The following is a 16,455-nucleotide window of genomic DNA, read 5'->3' as shown; positions in this document are numbered from 1 at the left end:
TTTTTTATTTTTTTTTCTTCTTTACAGTTTTACTGGCAGCAGACTATTGTGAACGATCAGCTGATCACCCGGCGGCCGGGCGCTCAGCTGAGCGCTCTAACATGCCGGCTGCCGGGCTCTCAGCTGAACGTTCGGCCACCGAGGGACAAAATAAAGTTTCTGTGATTTTAAAAAAAAAAAAAAAGATGAGCATGTGCAGTGAAAAATAGAGGATTCCGCCGCTCAAAATAGTTACATGCTGCGTTCCTTCCGGCGGACGCAACGCAGCGTTGGCCAGCGGAAGCAACGCACGTACTTTTGGCACAATCCATCATCCATACAAATCTATGGGAAACAGCGGAATCGGTTAAGGGATTCTGCTGTTTTCCAAAAGGGCGGATTAAGTGTGAAAGTACCCTTACCTACATCGTGTTGTCTTAATGTAGCGTCTCACCGGCCTGTGAAGACTTGTCCTGGCTTGTGAAGACAAGACAGGGTGAGTTTAGGGCCAGCAATTGCCTAGTCACGTGATGGTGGACAGGGGGAAGGACCCGCCTAGGGATGTTAGGGAGTGCAATGTTTAGCCTCAAATGAGTGTAAGGAGGTAACTCTACCCCCCTCTCCCTAACGCACGGGCCTACTGTTATATTATTTTCCTGGTGTACCCTGTGGCACTCACCGGTAGTCCCTTTATACCTGGCGGACACCGGTAGTCACTGCTTGACACTGAATCAGCATGAGAAAAAAACGCTGATCAGCACTACCCCATAGCATAACATGTAACATTGGACCTAGGGCTATCTGATAAAACATCAGATAGCACTCGTCCAAGTTATACGGTTGTGTGAACGAGCCCTAAAGATATCTTCCTGGTGATTGGACCCCATGAACATAAAGTGATTTGAGTTCTATTGTTCCCTAAAGAGAAAAAAAAATAATCTTGCAGACAAGCTACCTAAGTATAACTGAAGGATATGCCATCAGAATTTTTTATTATGGTGGATCTAATAAACCTACTGTTATTACTATCATTGTTATGTAAGATCCATGTATAATAGTCCTAAGAGACATTGTGTTGCAGTCAGTACCTGAGGAAGATATTGTTGCACTGTTTTCTGATGTAAGCTCTGAGTCCCAGGAATTTTCCATAAACACGATGCAGAATGGTCTTCAAATATTCTCGCTCACGGGGGTCCTCACTGTCAAAGAGTTCCAGTAGCTAAAAAAGTACAAAGATAATAAAAAGCAATTCAAATTAAGGGGCTGATCTGTTACGTGTGGTGTTGCAAGGGTTCACTGGTGTATGATGCACCAAATTTGTTAGGGTACTTTCACACTTGCGTTGAACAGTATCCGTTGCATTGCGTTGTGTAACGGATGCAACGGATGTGTTGCATATAGTGGCACAACGGATGCAACGGATGCTGCAAAACAACGCAATTCGTTTTGATTTTTTTTTTTTTTACAGTTTTACCAGCGGCAGACTATTGTAAACGATCAGCTGATCACCCGGCGGCCGGCTACTGGGAGCGATCAGCTGATCGTTTACAATAGCTGATCGCTCCCAGTAGCCGGCCGCCGGGTGATCAGCTGATCGCTCCCTGCAGCCGGCCGCCGGGTGATCAGCTGATCGCTCCCTGCAGCCGGCCGCCGGGTGATCAGCTGAGCGCTGTCACTTGCCGGCGGCCGGGCATGCCGGCGGGCGGGCATGCCAGCGGGCGGGCGCTCAGCTGAGCGCTGTCACTTGCCGGCGCCCGGGCATGCCGGCGGGCGGGCGCTCAGCTGAGTGCTGTCACTTGCCGGCGCCCGGGCATGCCGGCGGGCGGGCGCTCAGCTGAGCGCTGTCACTTGCCGGCGGCCGGGCATGCCGGTGGCCGGTCGCTCAGCTGAGCGCTGTCGCTTGCCGACGGCCGGGCGCTCAGCTGAACATTCGGCCACCGCGAGCCAAAATAAAGTTTGATTTAAAAAAAAAAAAAAAAAAGAGCATGCGCAGTGGAATCCAGAGGATTCCGCTGCTCAAAATAACGTTACATGCTGCGTTCCTCCCGCTGGGCGGAAGCAACTGAGCGTCGCCCAGCGGAAGCAACGCAGGTCCTTTTGGTACAATCCGTCACCCATACAAGTCTATGGGAAACAGCGGAATCCGTTAACGGATTCCGCTGTTTTCCAAAAGGGCGGATTGTAACGGAAGGAAATAAACGCAAGTGTGAAAGTACCCTTACTGGGCACACGCCACCTAATGAATTCAGCGCATCTTCTCTGTAGCCTGCGTCTCTTTCCATCTCACCAGAGGTGTTGTTTAAGTCAAGAACTGAAGTAACAGTTCTGGCATAAGAAATGCTGCCATTTTTTTATTAATTTGACATGCGGGTGTGACCATGCCACGTACGGCCCATCCATTTTGGAAAAACTGCTTCAAACTGGCGTGGTAATGACAAAAGCTGCAACAATTTTTGCACTAATACTTTGCAACTTATCAAAGTCTTTACACCAGTTTTCTAACATAAAAGCTTTGATGAATTGGCCCCTAAGACTCTAGATCTGTCACTAGATTTCACTGTACAAACTGCATAAATTAGTAAATAGATTTCTTCTAATCGATATGACTTACTTTAAAAACCTATATCAGAATGGCTGTATCATCCTTTTTTTAAAATTTAAAGGGGTGGTTCATTACTCTTCAATAGTGGCCACATCTCTGTAAAACTGATACAGAAGGATTTTTCTAAATACCTTGTTCAGCCAATTCTGCCTGTGAGCAGCCACTATCGCGGTCCGCTCATCCCCATGAAGTGCCCCCCCCCCCGGGCTCTGTGACCTCTGAGATCCAGTGATGTCACGTCAACTTGTTGACTTGACATCAGCGAGCCCAGCCCCAGTCTCCATGAGTGACTGTGCTGGGGGCAGAGCTTCACCGCTCATCACAGCACAGCATCACTCCTGCTTGCGGTGCTCTGCAGTGAAGAAGAGAGCGCGTGACATGCTGGGCTGTGAAACGCTTCCCCAGCCCAGTCACTCAGGGAGCCTGGGGCCCACCTTGGTGATGTCAAGTCAACTGGAAGTTGACCTGACATCAGCGGATCTCAGAGGTCATGGGGGGGTCATTTAATGGGGATGAGTGGACCGCAATAGCGCCGCCCACAGGCAGAATTGGCTGAACAAGGTATTTCAAAAAAGCCTTCCCTATCAGTGTTATAGGGATGTGGCCACTATTGGAGAGTAGTGAACCACCCCTTTAAACACACTCTACGCCCACCAAGACTGATTGACAGCTCCTCAGTGTACCTCCTCCCTGCAGCTGAGATCCCACTCTGCTCAGTACAAGCTGCAGCTGTGAGTCAGGCTTGGTGGGCGGGGTCTGAATGCATTTGGGCTCACGAGCTACTTCATAAAATGCTCATTTTAATATCAGGATTGTACAGCCATTCTGACCTGAATTTTCAAAGTACGTACACCAGTCTCATCAGGTCTAAGAGCTCTATGTAATTATGTATGCAATTTATAGTCTAAAATTCGGTGACAGATCCGCTTTAAGAGTTCATTGGGTTTTTTGGTGCTACGATTCCAGTTCATGGATGGATGTAATAACAAAAAACAATACTAAGACAATTCCTCTGTTGGAGAAGTAGCAATTTTTTTCATGCTTTACAAATTGTAGCTATTAAGGGAGACAAATAGGGGGAGAATGGTGGAAGAAAGACAGTAATGCACACCGGTGAGCGGGCACATTATATCTGTCTGCACAAACATGGTTACCTAGTAACATCAATATTAAATATGTTTGTGCTGATTATGGTAATTACAGCCAGGGCGGCGTATGTTTTGAGCTCGGAGAACATGACCATTGAGGAAGGATTCTCCAGTCGTGCTGTATGTGTGTTACCCACCAATACCATCTGTAAATAATACACGAACTGCATGTGACTTGGTTTAAAATTGGCCACAGCAGCCTTTATTACCTATTATTTACATACTAACACAAGGGGGCGCCGTCCAACGGGCGACCCCAACAAATAACAATAGGTAACACAGTAACCAATACAGTAAATATACAACCCTGAGTAGGCCCAGTCCAGGAACCACTTCTCACCCCAGTATCCCTGGCCGCAACACACCGACCCAGAGATGAGGTATTAATCACCTACGGATTAACCCCCCAACTTTGCAGAACCCCGTGCCTGCAACATCCCGGAACCTGGAGCCACCATACCAAGATGGTGTCTCTCTGTCCAGTTACCATTGCCTTCAACCGCCTCTGGACCAGACCTACCCCCCGCCACAGGACAGGGCACGTGACTCCTTACGTGGCCTGGACCCGCCACACACCAAAAGCTTGTACCACACCTCCACGCAATCCCAGCGTCCACAAAACAGCACCAAGCACGTGAAGATGCACCCCCATCGCATCCCCGAAACCACCAGTTCAGCGCCACCAACTTTTGGCGCCCCCCCCCCCAATAAGACTCGATTGATACTGCCTATCGCACGAGCCACACGCCATTCCAACCTGGTCACACTATCAAAACTACCCCACGATTAAGCTCAGGTATGTCTTACACAATGCAACAACCAACAATTTTTTTTTTTTTTTTTTTTTTTTTTAAAACATTCATAAATAACTTCTCGAGATACCAAATCGCTGCCTCCAATTTACTGGACCAGTACCATCGACCCGTCCAGACCCAACTGGCAACATTCAGGCGAGCCTCAGACCGTCGAGGCCCCGAGAACCAACGAATGCCCAAATATCCAAATGAGGCACACCCTCACCACCAAAACCCAGGGGTTATAAACCCACAGATAGCACCAACCTGTTACGCCAACCCATTCCACTCCCAAAAGACTCAAATGCCCCCATTGCCTTAACCCGATAACAACTGAGGCCAAACGTAACACCGAAACAAGAGGACTCCCACCTCCCAATACTTCTCACAACCCCTTTTCTGAGCCCACCGAGGGGCCTCCGTGGCAGCCCAATCCAGAAGGAATACGACCCATAGTATTCCGGGCGCCCACCCCCGCCACCTGCAATCAAGTCTGCAGCACTGCCACAAAATGGTACCTTAACAAACGCGACACAATAATGAGCCTGGGCGCCCTCACAACATAATTCCGCACCCGGGACCGCGTATAACAACACCAACCTTCACCACCCGCCTAATCTAATTCGGTGAGCGACAAAGCCGGCGCTCAACCCACTGCACCACCTCGGACACATCCTCCAACATCCAACCTCCGCTCTTGACCGTAGATGGGCTGACCAACCCCACAATCTCAAAGCCCCCCAAAAGGCTAACACAAACAGTTTTGGACAAGGGAAACAAAAACCCGCTCGTGCTCAGATGAACATAGCCGCCACAAACCACTCACCAAACGCTGCCACAAAACAACGGAGACGGACCCTTGTATCCCGCTCCCTCACACCCTTACGACCAAACCCTTCAAGGCCTGCCGCGCCCTAAGATCCTGCGAAAACATCTCTCCACATCTAATCCTTAACAAGACAGCCACAGCCGCCACCCTCTGCTCCACTGCGGACGCTGGCCTAGCAGCCTGAAAACCGTTACTCACCACTGCCAACGCCACCATCAAATACTCCACCGGGCCTTCCTCACACATTGTCCCAAACGTTATCCGCGCCACCCATACTTCTGAATATCAGCCCCAAATAACCTCAGTCACTGGGCACCGAGCCGCTCCCCAACACAGCCACACCAGACTCCACAAGCCCTCCGGACACACCGTACCCACCTCGTCTGCTACCCGGCCTCAACTCCCGAGACCTGCAGAACTGGAAGGAAACACAGCAGCTGCTATTCCCTTGGCGAACCCCAGTACTGGTTGCGCCACGCATAACATTTTTTTTTTTTTTTTTAAAACACATCCAATTGAGAAACCAACTGTCGCAAGTACGCCACCCTTGGCCCCAGGATTAGCAAACCAACTATTAATCGAATTCTCCACCAACTGATAGCCAGAATGACAGCACACCTTCCTCTTGGAAAAAACTGCCAACCTCCACCACCCGACCACTACCACCGATTGGAAGCGCTACCCCACAATGCCCAACCAGAAAACAACTGGACCCGCTGCCTCCGAGTACCGCAGCTGCGTTCCATCAGGTAGCACCTTACCCAGACACAATCCGCGGCCACTAAATCGCCGTAAGAAAAAACCTCCTACACCATCAGATCATCATTGATCTCCCTCGTGACCACACACAAAGGATCCGATGGCTGCACCCTTGGCGCAGCCATCGCCAGCCGTCCAGCAGACACGCACCCCAGCGGCGTAACTCTGCACCCGTGGTTCGACCGCCCCTGCAAAGACTGCACCGCCTGAAACCGCACCGTCTTAGCTGACCTAACTGCCTCTATCGCAGCCCATAGGACCACACCATTACCCACGAATCCTACCCCTCTGACCATAACATCAAACTTTATCCCCACAAACCGTATCACTGGCGTTGGACCCTCAGTCTTCGCCTGCGCCAACAGGCCCAAAAGAGTATCCACCACCATCTGTAATAAAACAATCAACCTCAACGAATCATCAACCCGCCAACCCGATGTAAAGAGAATCAACCTATAATGAATAAGAGGTGTAAGCTGGGACACACCACGCACAAACCACTCCACCAAGAAATAACCGCCTCCAAAGGAACATAAAATGGGACAACAACCCATTAGCACCCACCGATCAACATAATAATAACTCCCCTCCCCACCGCAGCACCAGAACTGCTAGCTAGCAGGGTGGACCAGTAACAACCTAAATGCCGCCTCCAAATTCGCCTTTGCCATCAATGCTCCCCGGCTCACCGCCTTTACCAAATCCCACCCTCTGTCAAACGACACATAATAAACCGCTGACAATTCTGGAGCCAAGCAGGCATACACCGATGACTCCTCCAGATAAGATACGTTTTGAACAAGCCGAAATATATACATCTATATACGGCTCATTTCCGGCACTACCCCCCAACAGAGAAACCCAATCGTGACAAGGAGGGCCCCGAATGGCCCACCCATCCTGCCCAACACCACTTCCTGACCCCTCTTTCCACTGACAACCACCAGGTGTCCCCTAGCCCAGCGCAACTTCCAATAAGGAGGCAAAGATCCACCAATATAAATAGAATGACGCAGAATTACTATGTTCCTTACCACAACCCAACACTTATGCTTAAGACAACCGTCCGCGCCAAATCTGCACCACCCATCCTTCTATTCCCCCCAAAAAACCCTCATCGTCCGTGTCGTCGGGGTTCCAAGCCCCGAACAGCCAACTACCCCCCAAAAAGGGGGGGGGGGGCTGACTAGGAGCCGCCATCCACTGCAGCCATAAGGATGTGCCCGTATGATCCTACCGCATACTGGCACGCAACACCTTCCCTTGCTGAAATTACTCGGCGTACTGAAGCCAGACTAAACCGCCATATGACCTAACAAGCCACCGCAAATGGATCCATATAACCGAACCATGCCGAACCAATTACCCAATTCCTTCCCCCGATACCCTTGCCAAAAACGCAAATGCCCGCAGCCACGTTGCAAATGTACGAGGGTGAGCCTCCACCGGCGCTCCCCTCCCTCTACTTATCCTTCCTGGAATCACTTGGCTTAACCTAATCCAGGTGAAACTGTTCCCGGGGGAGCAGCGAAACTATTGCTACACGTTCCCCATTCAAATCTTATCCCTCTCATCCTCCAGCAAGTGAGCCCCTCCAGCGGGCCTTTGAAGCACCCATACCTCTCACACTTGGCCACTGTCAGCCAGACGCACCACCTCATCCCCCTCTTCGTTCCTCACCACTCACTCTGTCACAGCCCTTGCCGCCTCTGCCCGAAAATGCTCCCCTGCCGCCTCATGCGCCCTCACTCTGCCTGCCGCACCTGCGCCTACTAACCACCGATCCCGTCCATGCCGCCGGCGGTGCATGCGCACTCTCCACAACCGTATCCACCACTTCAGTAAACCCCATACCTGGTCAAAACACCAACCCACTCGGCGCTGCCGTGTCCGCAGCCGCCCCCCCCCAGCCCTGCCAAATCCACGGCCGTCTCACCCGACCGCGACCCGGCATATCCTGGAATAAAAATCACGCCATCCGGACGTCTGATTCATCCGTCGCTGCTTCCTCCTCCTCCTCGCTGGAGCCGACCGCCTCTGGCTCATGTAATGCAGACGCCGCCGAAGCGCTGCCACCACCACGGCCGTCCTCCTGGTACGCCGCGTGGGCACCATCCTCCAAGCTCCATCTTCTGTCCCGCGGCGACAACCCCGGAAACCGTCCCGTCCTACGGGCTGCCACCGCGGGCCTTATCTTCTGGCCTGACCCCCCCTTGCTACCTGCAAGGACAGGGGGTACCTGTGGCCCGACCCGCTGCCAGCAGACTCCCATCCAGAGCCGCCAGCCTCCTGCCCTTGGGGGAGACCGCCGCTGCCGGGAGCTGCACGCCTGCTCTGGGTGACCAGGCGGCATCCGTCGCACCATGCTCGCCTGCCCTGGTGCCGGACCCCGGACCCCTTGCTGGCTGCAGCCCCCCGGCCCCCCCCCCTCCACCCGCGGGGGGGGGGGTAACGCTGGCCTCCGTCCTCGCCGGGCGCTCTCCTGGCCAGGAGCCGCCGCATCCAGCCCTCCTGGGCCCCATGAAAGCCTCTGTCCGCTGGGCCCTCCCCCTCCTGGGGGAGACCGCCGCGGCCGGGAGCTGCAACCTGATCTGGGTGACCAAGCAGGAACTGCAGGGCCCCTGCCGTCACCCCCACTCACCGACGCTTCCTGGGCACCCGTCGCCCCAGGCCCGCCTGCCCTGGTGCCGGACCCACCACTGGCTGCAGCTCCGCGGCCCCCCCGCCTTCCGCGAGGGGTAAAGCTGGCCTCTGTCACCGCCGGGCGCTCTCCCCGTCCGGGAGCCGCCGCATCCAGCAATCCAGGCCGCGGCTTGGACCGGAAGTAGGCCGCAGCCAAGCCACGCTCCCCTCCCGGCTGCCGCGGCCCGGACGGAGATTCCTCCCGCGGCCGGAGCAGCAGCTGAGTACTGCCCTGCCCACGTCCTACCGCGGAGGGTCCCCGAAGGGGCTCTCGCATCTCCTCCTCGCTCCCCCCGCACACGGCAAGTACCTGAGATATGAGGGAGGGGGGACGCCGCCCGCAGCTGACAGGGGAGCGAGGGGAAAGTGCCAACGGGTTAACCCCCAGCAGCCAAGACGTGGGACCGCGCTGCCAGGGGCCCGTGCACTGCCATGATGAATCCGCTGCTCCCGGGTAGCAGCCATCCTGTCGCACGTCCGGATCGTTCCATATCCGGAAGTCTGGTGATGTGAGGGGCTGGGGAACCTCCATCATGACGTCCTTGTACAGATCTTTGTGTCCTTCTAAATACTCCCACTCCTCCATGGAGAAATAGAAGGTGACGTCCTGACACCTTATAGGAACCTCTCCAGTCAGATCGTTCCATATCCGGAAGTCAAGAGAGAGGGGGTAAGTCAAAGTCCTTTACTTACACCCCTCAACTGTCCCACCTCTTCCTCCAGGGAACTCCTCCTACCCACCAATCCCTTTACTCTGCCTTATAAACAAACCATTCCTGTTTCCATTAACCCCATCACTCCTTCCCTTCCCTCTAGTCATGTCGCCCCTCCACCCTATGGGTTCCATGGCTTTCTACACGGTAGTAGGAGAGCATGGTTTCCGGTATTGTTAGCAGACGCACTTACCATAAGGACAAACTTCTGGTCCACATATCTCTTAGCCAGGGAAGGCTGAAAGTCCTGACTCTCCAAGAATCGGAGGAAGAATTCATATACCAGCTAGAGATAGACATAAGGAGACAAAGCACATTAAGGAGCTGATACCAGCCGAGGTCACACAATGCATTCATCTGGTATAATGTCTGATCAGGGAAGGTGCCACGGCACAAAACACAGATCAATTGTTTTAAGGGGCTTCGAGGTCCTGCAACCTCTTCAGCTTTGTGTTTCTGCATGCCAATCACATAAAAGAAAAAGAAAACCACGACCAAAGGCCCAATATGCTGAAAGGTGATGAATTTTATTGAAAATAGGGTAGGTGCAGAGCGGCACAATTACAAGTGGGAACACAGGCAAAGGGGATCACTGGTAAATAGGGGATAATTACCCAACTACTGACAATCAAATAGCCTATTCGTAAACATGATGACGAAGGCTTCTATAGCCGAAACGGCCGTCGGGTGGACACCTTGTGGATCACCGGTTCTCCCTCCAGGTATTGTTATAATAGAGACTATGTTGTCTCAGTTTTGTTGGTATATTTGTACCAGCCTTAGGTGTGCCAGTGTCTTCCTCCCACCACGTTTGCTATAAGCAGCAGTACACAATTCTGACTTTTCATGATATTATTGTAGGCATCTCATTTAATTGCTTTATTGCTGTGGTAGCGATGAGGATATAACATGTGGTGGGATCTTTAGGCCCTGTGACGCCCATCAATTCACCTCCTGCATGGAGAATCTCTGGCATCTCTGTGCTTTGAACATGTAAGTATGAAACAATTTTCCACGTATATCATGTTTACGAATAGGCTATTTGATTGTCAGTAGTTGGGTAATTATCCCCTATTTACCAGTGATCCCCTTTGCCTGTGTTCCCACTTGTAATTGTGCCGCTCTGCACCTACCCTATTTTCAATAAAATTCATCACCTTTCAGCATATTGGGCCTTCGGTCGTGGTTTTCTTTTTCTTTTGGTTGTACATTAATAGTGACTTGCCTGAGTCCCCATCCAGTTCCTTTTAACACTATGATTTTTATACTATACCTATACATATTCATCTGGTAAATCATGGTGTGGCTGTGGCTTTTCTTTAATGCCAATCACATAGTAGCGACTGTTTAATGATGTTCCATTGAACTGAATGGGACAACAATGCAATACTGCTGCCGAGTTTATCCCAGCACAGCAACTCATGCATGTGCTTAAGAAAGCCACTCTCACGCTCGGTGCATCGCGAAATACAAGGGGTACAACAGGGAGGGAATGGGTAGGTGTCACCCATGGACCTGAGGAAGGTGCAGTGTGGGGCAAGACACACAACAAACAGGGGTTTCAGCACAACAAACAAGGGGTACACCGGGGACACTGTAACAGTGGGCCCTTGTGCTAGGGAGAGAGATGATGGGACACCTACTGCACTCACCTGCAGCTGCACCATGCAGTCCTAGCCAGTCCCTATACAGGTTCCGCACCTATTGCAGAGCAGTAAACCTGAAGCCCTGAGAGACCCTGTTATAACCCTGGCTAGTGAGTTGGTAGGTGAGGATCACTAGTCCTACTAATACTACAAAAAGTGAAGGTATAACAGACAGGGGAAACAACAAAGGATAAAGACCAGCTTCATTACTTCATGAGAGACCCTGAAATAACCCTGGCTAGTGAGTTGGCAGGTTAGGATCACTAGTCCTACTGATACTACAAGAAGTTAGGGTACAACAGACAGGGAAAAAGAAAAAAAAAACAAAGGATAAAGCCCAGCTGCATGACTTCAGTCAGACACCAGGACTGCAGCCTACACCAATTCACTGAATCATGCTCATGCCACATCGAAGCCTAGCTACAGAATGGATTCAGAATAACCGGCATCCTCTACTGAGAGATGTGGCCATATATAGGGAAATGGAGTGGTCAACAACTGGAAACATAAGGCCTGCAGTCAGAAGCTGCTGGAAAGCAAGACTGACATTAACACTTTGAGCAGCAACGCGCTTTACTTAGTAACCCGATGTGTATCCTGGCTACGTGTGCAAGGAGCCAGCGCTAAGCGGTGTACGCTGGTAACCAGGGTAAATATCAGGTAACCAAGCAAAGCACTTTGCTTAGTTACCCGATATTTACCCTGGTTACCAAGCAAAGAGTCGCTGGTGGCTGGTGAGATCTGCCTGATTGACAGCTCACCAACGACCATGTAGCGACGCACCAGCGATCCTGACCAGGTCATATCGTGGTCGGAATCGCTGGTACGTCGTTTAGTGAGACGGTACCCTTAGGAGTCATTATGTTGTTTACTTACAATGTTTGTTTTAGCTTTAGGAGATTATCATTGCCTGAGTAAAGGCCCCGTCACACTAAGCAACATCGCTAGCAACATCGCTGCTAACGAACAACTTTTGTGACGTTGCTAGCGATGTTGCTGTGTGTGACATCCAGCAACAACCTGGCCCCTGCTGTGAGGTCGCTGGTTGTTGCTGAATGTCCTGGGCCATTTTTTAGTTGTTGCTGTCCCGCTGTGAAGCACAGATCGCTGTGTGTGACAGCGAGACAGCAACAACTAAATGTGCAGGCAGCAGGAGCCGGCTTCTGCGGAGGCTGGTAACCACAGTAAACATCGGGTAACCAAGAAGCCCTGTCCTTGGTTACCCGATATTTACCTTTGTTACCAGCCTCCGCCGCTCTCACTGTCAGTGCCGGCTCCTGCTCTGTGCACATGTAGCTGCAGGACACATCGGGTTAATTAACCCGATGTGTGCTGTAGCTAGGAGAGCAGGGAGCCAGCGCTAAGCATTGTGCGCTGCTCCCTGCTCTGTGCACATTTAGCTGCAGTACACATCGGGTAATTAACCCGATGTGTGCTGTAACTAGGAGAGCAGGGAGCCAGCGCTAAGCATTGTGCGCTGCTCCCTGCTCTGTGCACATTTAGCTGCAGCACACATCAGGTAATTAACCCGATGTGTGCTGTAACTAGGAGAGCAGGGAGCCAGCGCTCAGTGTGCGCTGCTCCCTGCTCTCTGCACGTGTAGCTCCGTGCGCTGGTAACCAAGGTAAATATCGGGTTGGTTACCCGATATTTACCTTAGTTACCAAGCGCAGCATCTTCCACGCGGCGCTGGGGGCTGGTCACTGGTTGCTGGTGAGCTCACCAGCAACTCGTGTAGCCACGCTCCAGCGATCCCTGCCAGGTCAGGTTGCTGGTGGGATCGCTGGAGCGTCGCAGTGTGACATCTCACCAGCAACCTCCTAGCAACTTACCAGCGATGCCTATCGTTGTTGGGATCGCTGGTAAGTTGCTTAGTGTGACTGGACCTTAAGTCAACTAGAGGTCAGCTAATCTGTGATTAGCAGCTCACTGTCTATAGACATTTTACATTGAAAGCCTAGTCTGGGCAGCGACAGCTCTCTCAGCTCTGCTGCATTGCTAAATCTAAAAGCTCTGTGTCACGATTCCTCTGTGCAGAGCATCTTGGACACAGGTGATGCTCTGCCGTGCCTGCCTGATCTAAAGAGCCAACAGTGACATGTTTCCTTTGTGCAGAGCATCTTGCATTTGGACATGCTCTGCTGTGTTTCTCGGAGCACCAGCTGGCTGGTTGTTTGACAGTACAGGACTCCATGCAGGTTCTGAGAGGTGCTGATTACTCAGGTGTTCCACCATCCTGGTAATTGCTCTGTTTCATTACTGGGCATGCTCTCACAGAACCTCGCCAGTCGTACTCTCTGGTTCTGTAGTTGTGCTCTTTGCTTGTGTTTGTGCTTGTGTTCTGATCTAAGTGTCTTGACCCCAGACCGTTGTTTGACTCTTCTGTGCCCCTGTTTTTGTCATTACGTCCTGGTTCTGACCTCGGACCGTTACCTGACCACGTCTCTGTCTGCTCCCTGAATCTAATATGCACTGTCCTTGAATTCTGACCCTCGGCCTGTGACCTGACAGCGTTTCTGAGTACTCCATGTGTCCTATCGTGTCCTCCTTTTTCCTGACCTTGGCTTGTCTGACTATACTTCTATCTATACTATCCGTAAGTAGTGACAAGAACCATACTCTGTCAGAACGGCTGCACCCATTAAACTAAGTGATACATCGTTGGATTCAGAGTCTCTTTGCCTACATCAGGCTGCTCTCAGATGAGGTAGCAAAAACGTTAAAGGCTGTGTCATGTACGAGAGTGCAGATACTTTCTGTTCCCTGTTTTCTCTCCTTGGCAGAAAATGATGATCAGAAAACCTGCCATTACATTTTATTATTGGTCCCTCTAGTCAAAAAGCTATCACAGAGCGTTGTGGTCAATGATTCATACTCTGGATGTTCTACTGTTACCATCTGTGCAATGGTTCAGGGCTGCGATGGTTATTCTTCAAAGTATTCAGAAATGATATAGAGTGCAGCAATCAGCAGTACTGCTCCCATAGGAAATATTCACAGACTTACCTAGACACATCACTGGCCATTTAGCTGCTAAGTAAGGATCCATGAAGAGACACTCATAATGATTCATCTGGGGGTAAATATGGTGCAAATGTAAAGGGGGGTGATTACTATGCTATATGAAAGGACTTTTTACAGAGGATACTTGCTTGTTTGCTTTGCCCTCTATATACTGTATGTGTTTCATTTTATATAATGTATACAGTAAAATTATGAAAAGGAGAGTATTACCATTGCCTGGCGACTGAGCCATAGTGAGGACTGTTGTATACCTTAGCATCTTAAAGGGAATCTGTCACCAGGTTTTTGCTCCCCCATCTGAGAGCAGCATAATGTAGAGACAGAGACCCTGATTCCAGCGATGTGTCACTTACTGAGCTGTTTGTTGTCATTTTGATAAAATCAATGTTTTCTCTGCTGCAGATCTAGCAGTTATACAGAGCTCAGGAATATGCTTGACTACCTGTAATGATAATCTCCTACTGATTAAACAGTGATTTTATAAAAACTACACTAAGCAGCTTAGTAAGTGACACATCGCTGGAGTCAGGATCTCTGCCCCTAGGTTATGCTGCTCTCATACTAGGTGGCAAACACTTGGTGACAGATTCCCTTTAAGCTCATTTAAGTAATAACCGGATAATTTTTCTAAAGCTTCTGGGTCCAATGCAAAATCTGTATGAGGGGGTTCTAGGGGCTGCATAACCCTAAAATTCGGAATATAGTCAGCAAACTACTATTCTTTTTTAGGTCATCCCCAAAGTAAATTAAAACTATCCGTAACCATAGAAAAAAAAAGATTCAATCTGTCTACAAATAAACTTTTTACGGTAAGGGTATGTGCCCATAATACAGACATACAGATAGGGACTTTAGATTGTGAGCCCCAATGGGGACAGTGTTCCTGATGTATGTAAAGCGCTGTGGAATATGTTAGCGCTATATAAAAATAAAGATTTGATTTATTTTTTTTTTTACATGCCGCACACTGGACGCAGAGTTTCTTCCCCTGCGGCGCCATGAATGCTCTTTGCAGGAGACCGCAGTGTCCCGTGTCCACGATCAGCGGACTTTAGCTCTATTCTCCCTTGCATCTCCACAGCATAAATTGACATGCTGCGGCTCAGAAAGTCGCACCGCAGGTCAGTTAATGCTGCAGAGAAAAGAAGCATAGTGGGCAGGAGATTTCTATATATCCCATCCACTGTGCTTGTACTGTACAATGCAGTAATTTGGAAGCAGCGAAAACACACTACATCCAAAACACTGCAAACCCCAATTGTGCGCACCCATCCTAAGGGCTAGGAAGTGGTGCTGTACTGTCTTAGGAGATATGACAATAATTAATAAGAAAGAAAAAAAAGATTTAGAAACATGCTGACCAGTTAAGAAAAGATTGATTGCTCTCAGCAGGATAAACAAAACAATAATCTTGCATTTAGATTTGTTTTCTTCAGATACTTTGTTATACCATGCCTGATGAAGAGACCTAAGCAGTCTGGAAAGCTTGCTTTGTAACATCATTTATTTTATTTTTGTTAGCCATTAAAAAGATATCATAACTGCAAGATTATTATTTTTTCTCCTACTGAGAGCAATCAATAAATAATAAATAACATTCTCACCCAGCACCACAATAATAAATAACAATCTCACCCAGCATTGTTCATGGTTAAATTTGATAAGCGCATTTCTTCTTTTTCCACCATGCTATGTTCGCATTGTATAAATATAACATGCTAGTTATCAATACGTACGATATCACATTGTTTCATCTGACATTTTAGGACGGATTGCAAATAAACTTACTACAATGTTCTGGAGAACATAAAAATAAACCTAAAATTACACTTCAGGCCTCTTGTATCAGTAAAAGCATTATAGACTTCCGCTACATGTACTCCTCCTTTCTCTTTAAAGGGAACCTGTCAGGTGCAATATGTACTCAGAACCACGAGCAGTTCTGGGTGTATATTGCTAATCCCTGCCTAACCGTCCCTGTATACACTAGCATAGATGAAGAGAACTTTAGAAAAAGTATTTATATAGATCCTCTATGATATGCTAATGATCGCAGGGACTAGTCATATGGGCGTTAGTTCCAGCGCTCATTCTACACAGGGGCGTAATAACATGCTATTCAATGCCCACTGCCCAGTGTCATCATCAGCAGTGACGCATGTACCTGTGTCCATTGAATCACCTCAGAACCCCAGGCTTGGGGTCAGTGCCCAAGGATCATAAGTCCCTGACACTTCCGGTCAGGTGCACTAGACCTCTCTGAAGCAGGGACATGTACA

At 49.8% G+C, this 16,455-nt stretch overlaps 1 protein-coding gene across 4 annotated transcripts in view; it reads right to left on the bottom strand.

The window, feature by feature from the left end:
* The window catches only part of PPP2R5B (protein phosphatase 2 regulatory subunit B'beta), a 127,287-nt gene that overhangs the window by 40,742 nt on the left and 70,090 nt on the right, over window positions 1–16,455 (bottom strand). For all 4 annotated transcript variants that reach the window (XM_075326761.1, XM_075326762.1, XM_075326764.1 and 1 more), the window contains 2 exons: window positions 9,700–9,792; window positions 1,068–1,198 (listed from right to left, as the gene is read on the bottom strand). In XM_075326761.1, coding sequence (XP_075182876.1) covers window positions 1,068–1,198; window positions 9,700–9,792 — 224 coding nt within the window. The remainder of the gene's footprint in view (window positions 1–1,067; window positions 1,199–9,699; window positions 9,793–16,455) is intronic.

This window comes from Anomaloglossus baeobatrachus, chromosome 10 (genome assembly GCF_048569485.1).
Source record: "Anomaloglossus baeobatrachus isolate aAnoBae1 chromosome 10, aAnoBae1.hap1, whole genome shotgun sequence".
Classification (NCBI taxonomy): Eukaryota; Metazoa; Chordata; class Amphibia; order Anura; family Aromobatidae; genus Anomaloglossus; species Anomaloglossus baeobatrachus.
This window is presented reverse-complemented; position numbering and strand designations above follow the sequence as displayed.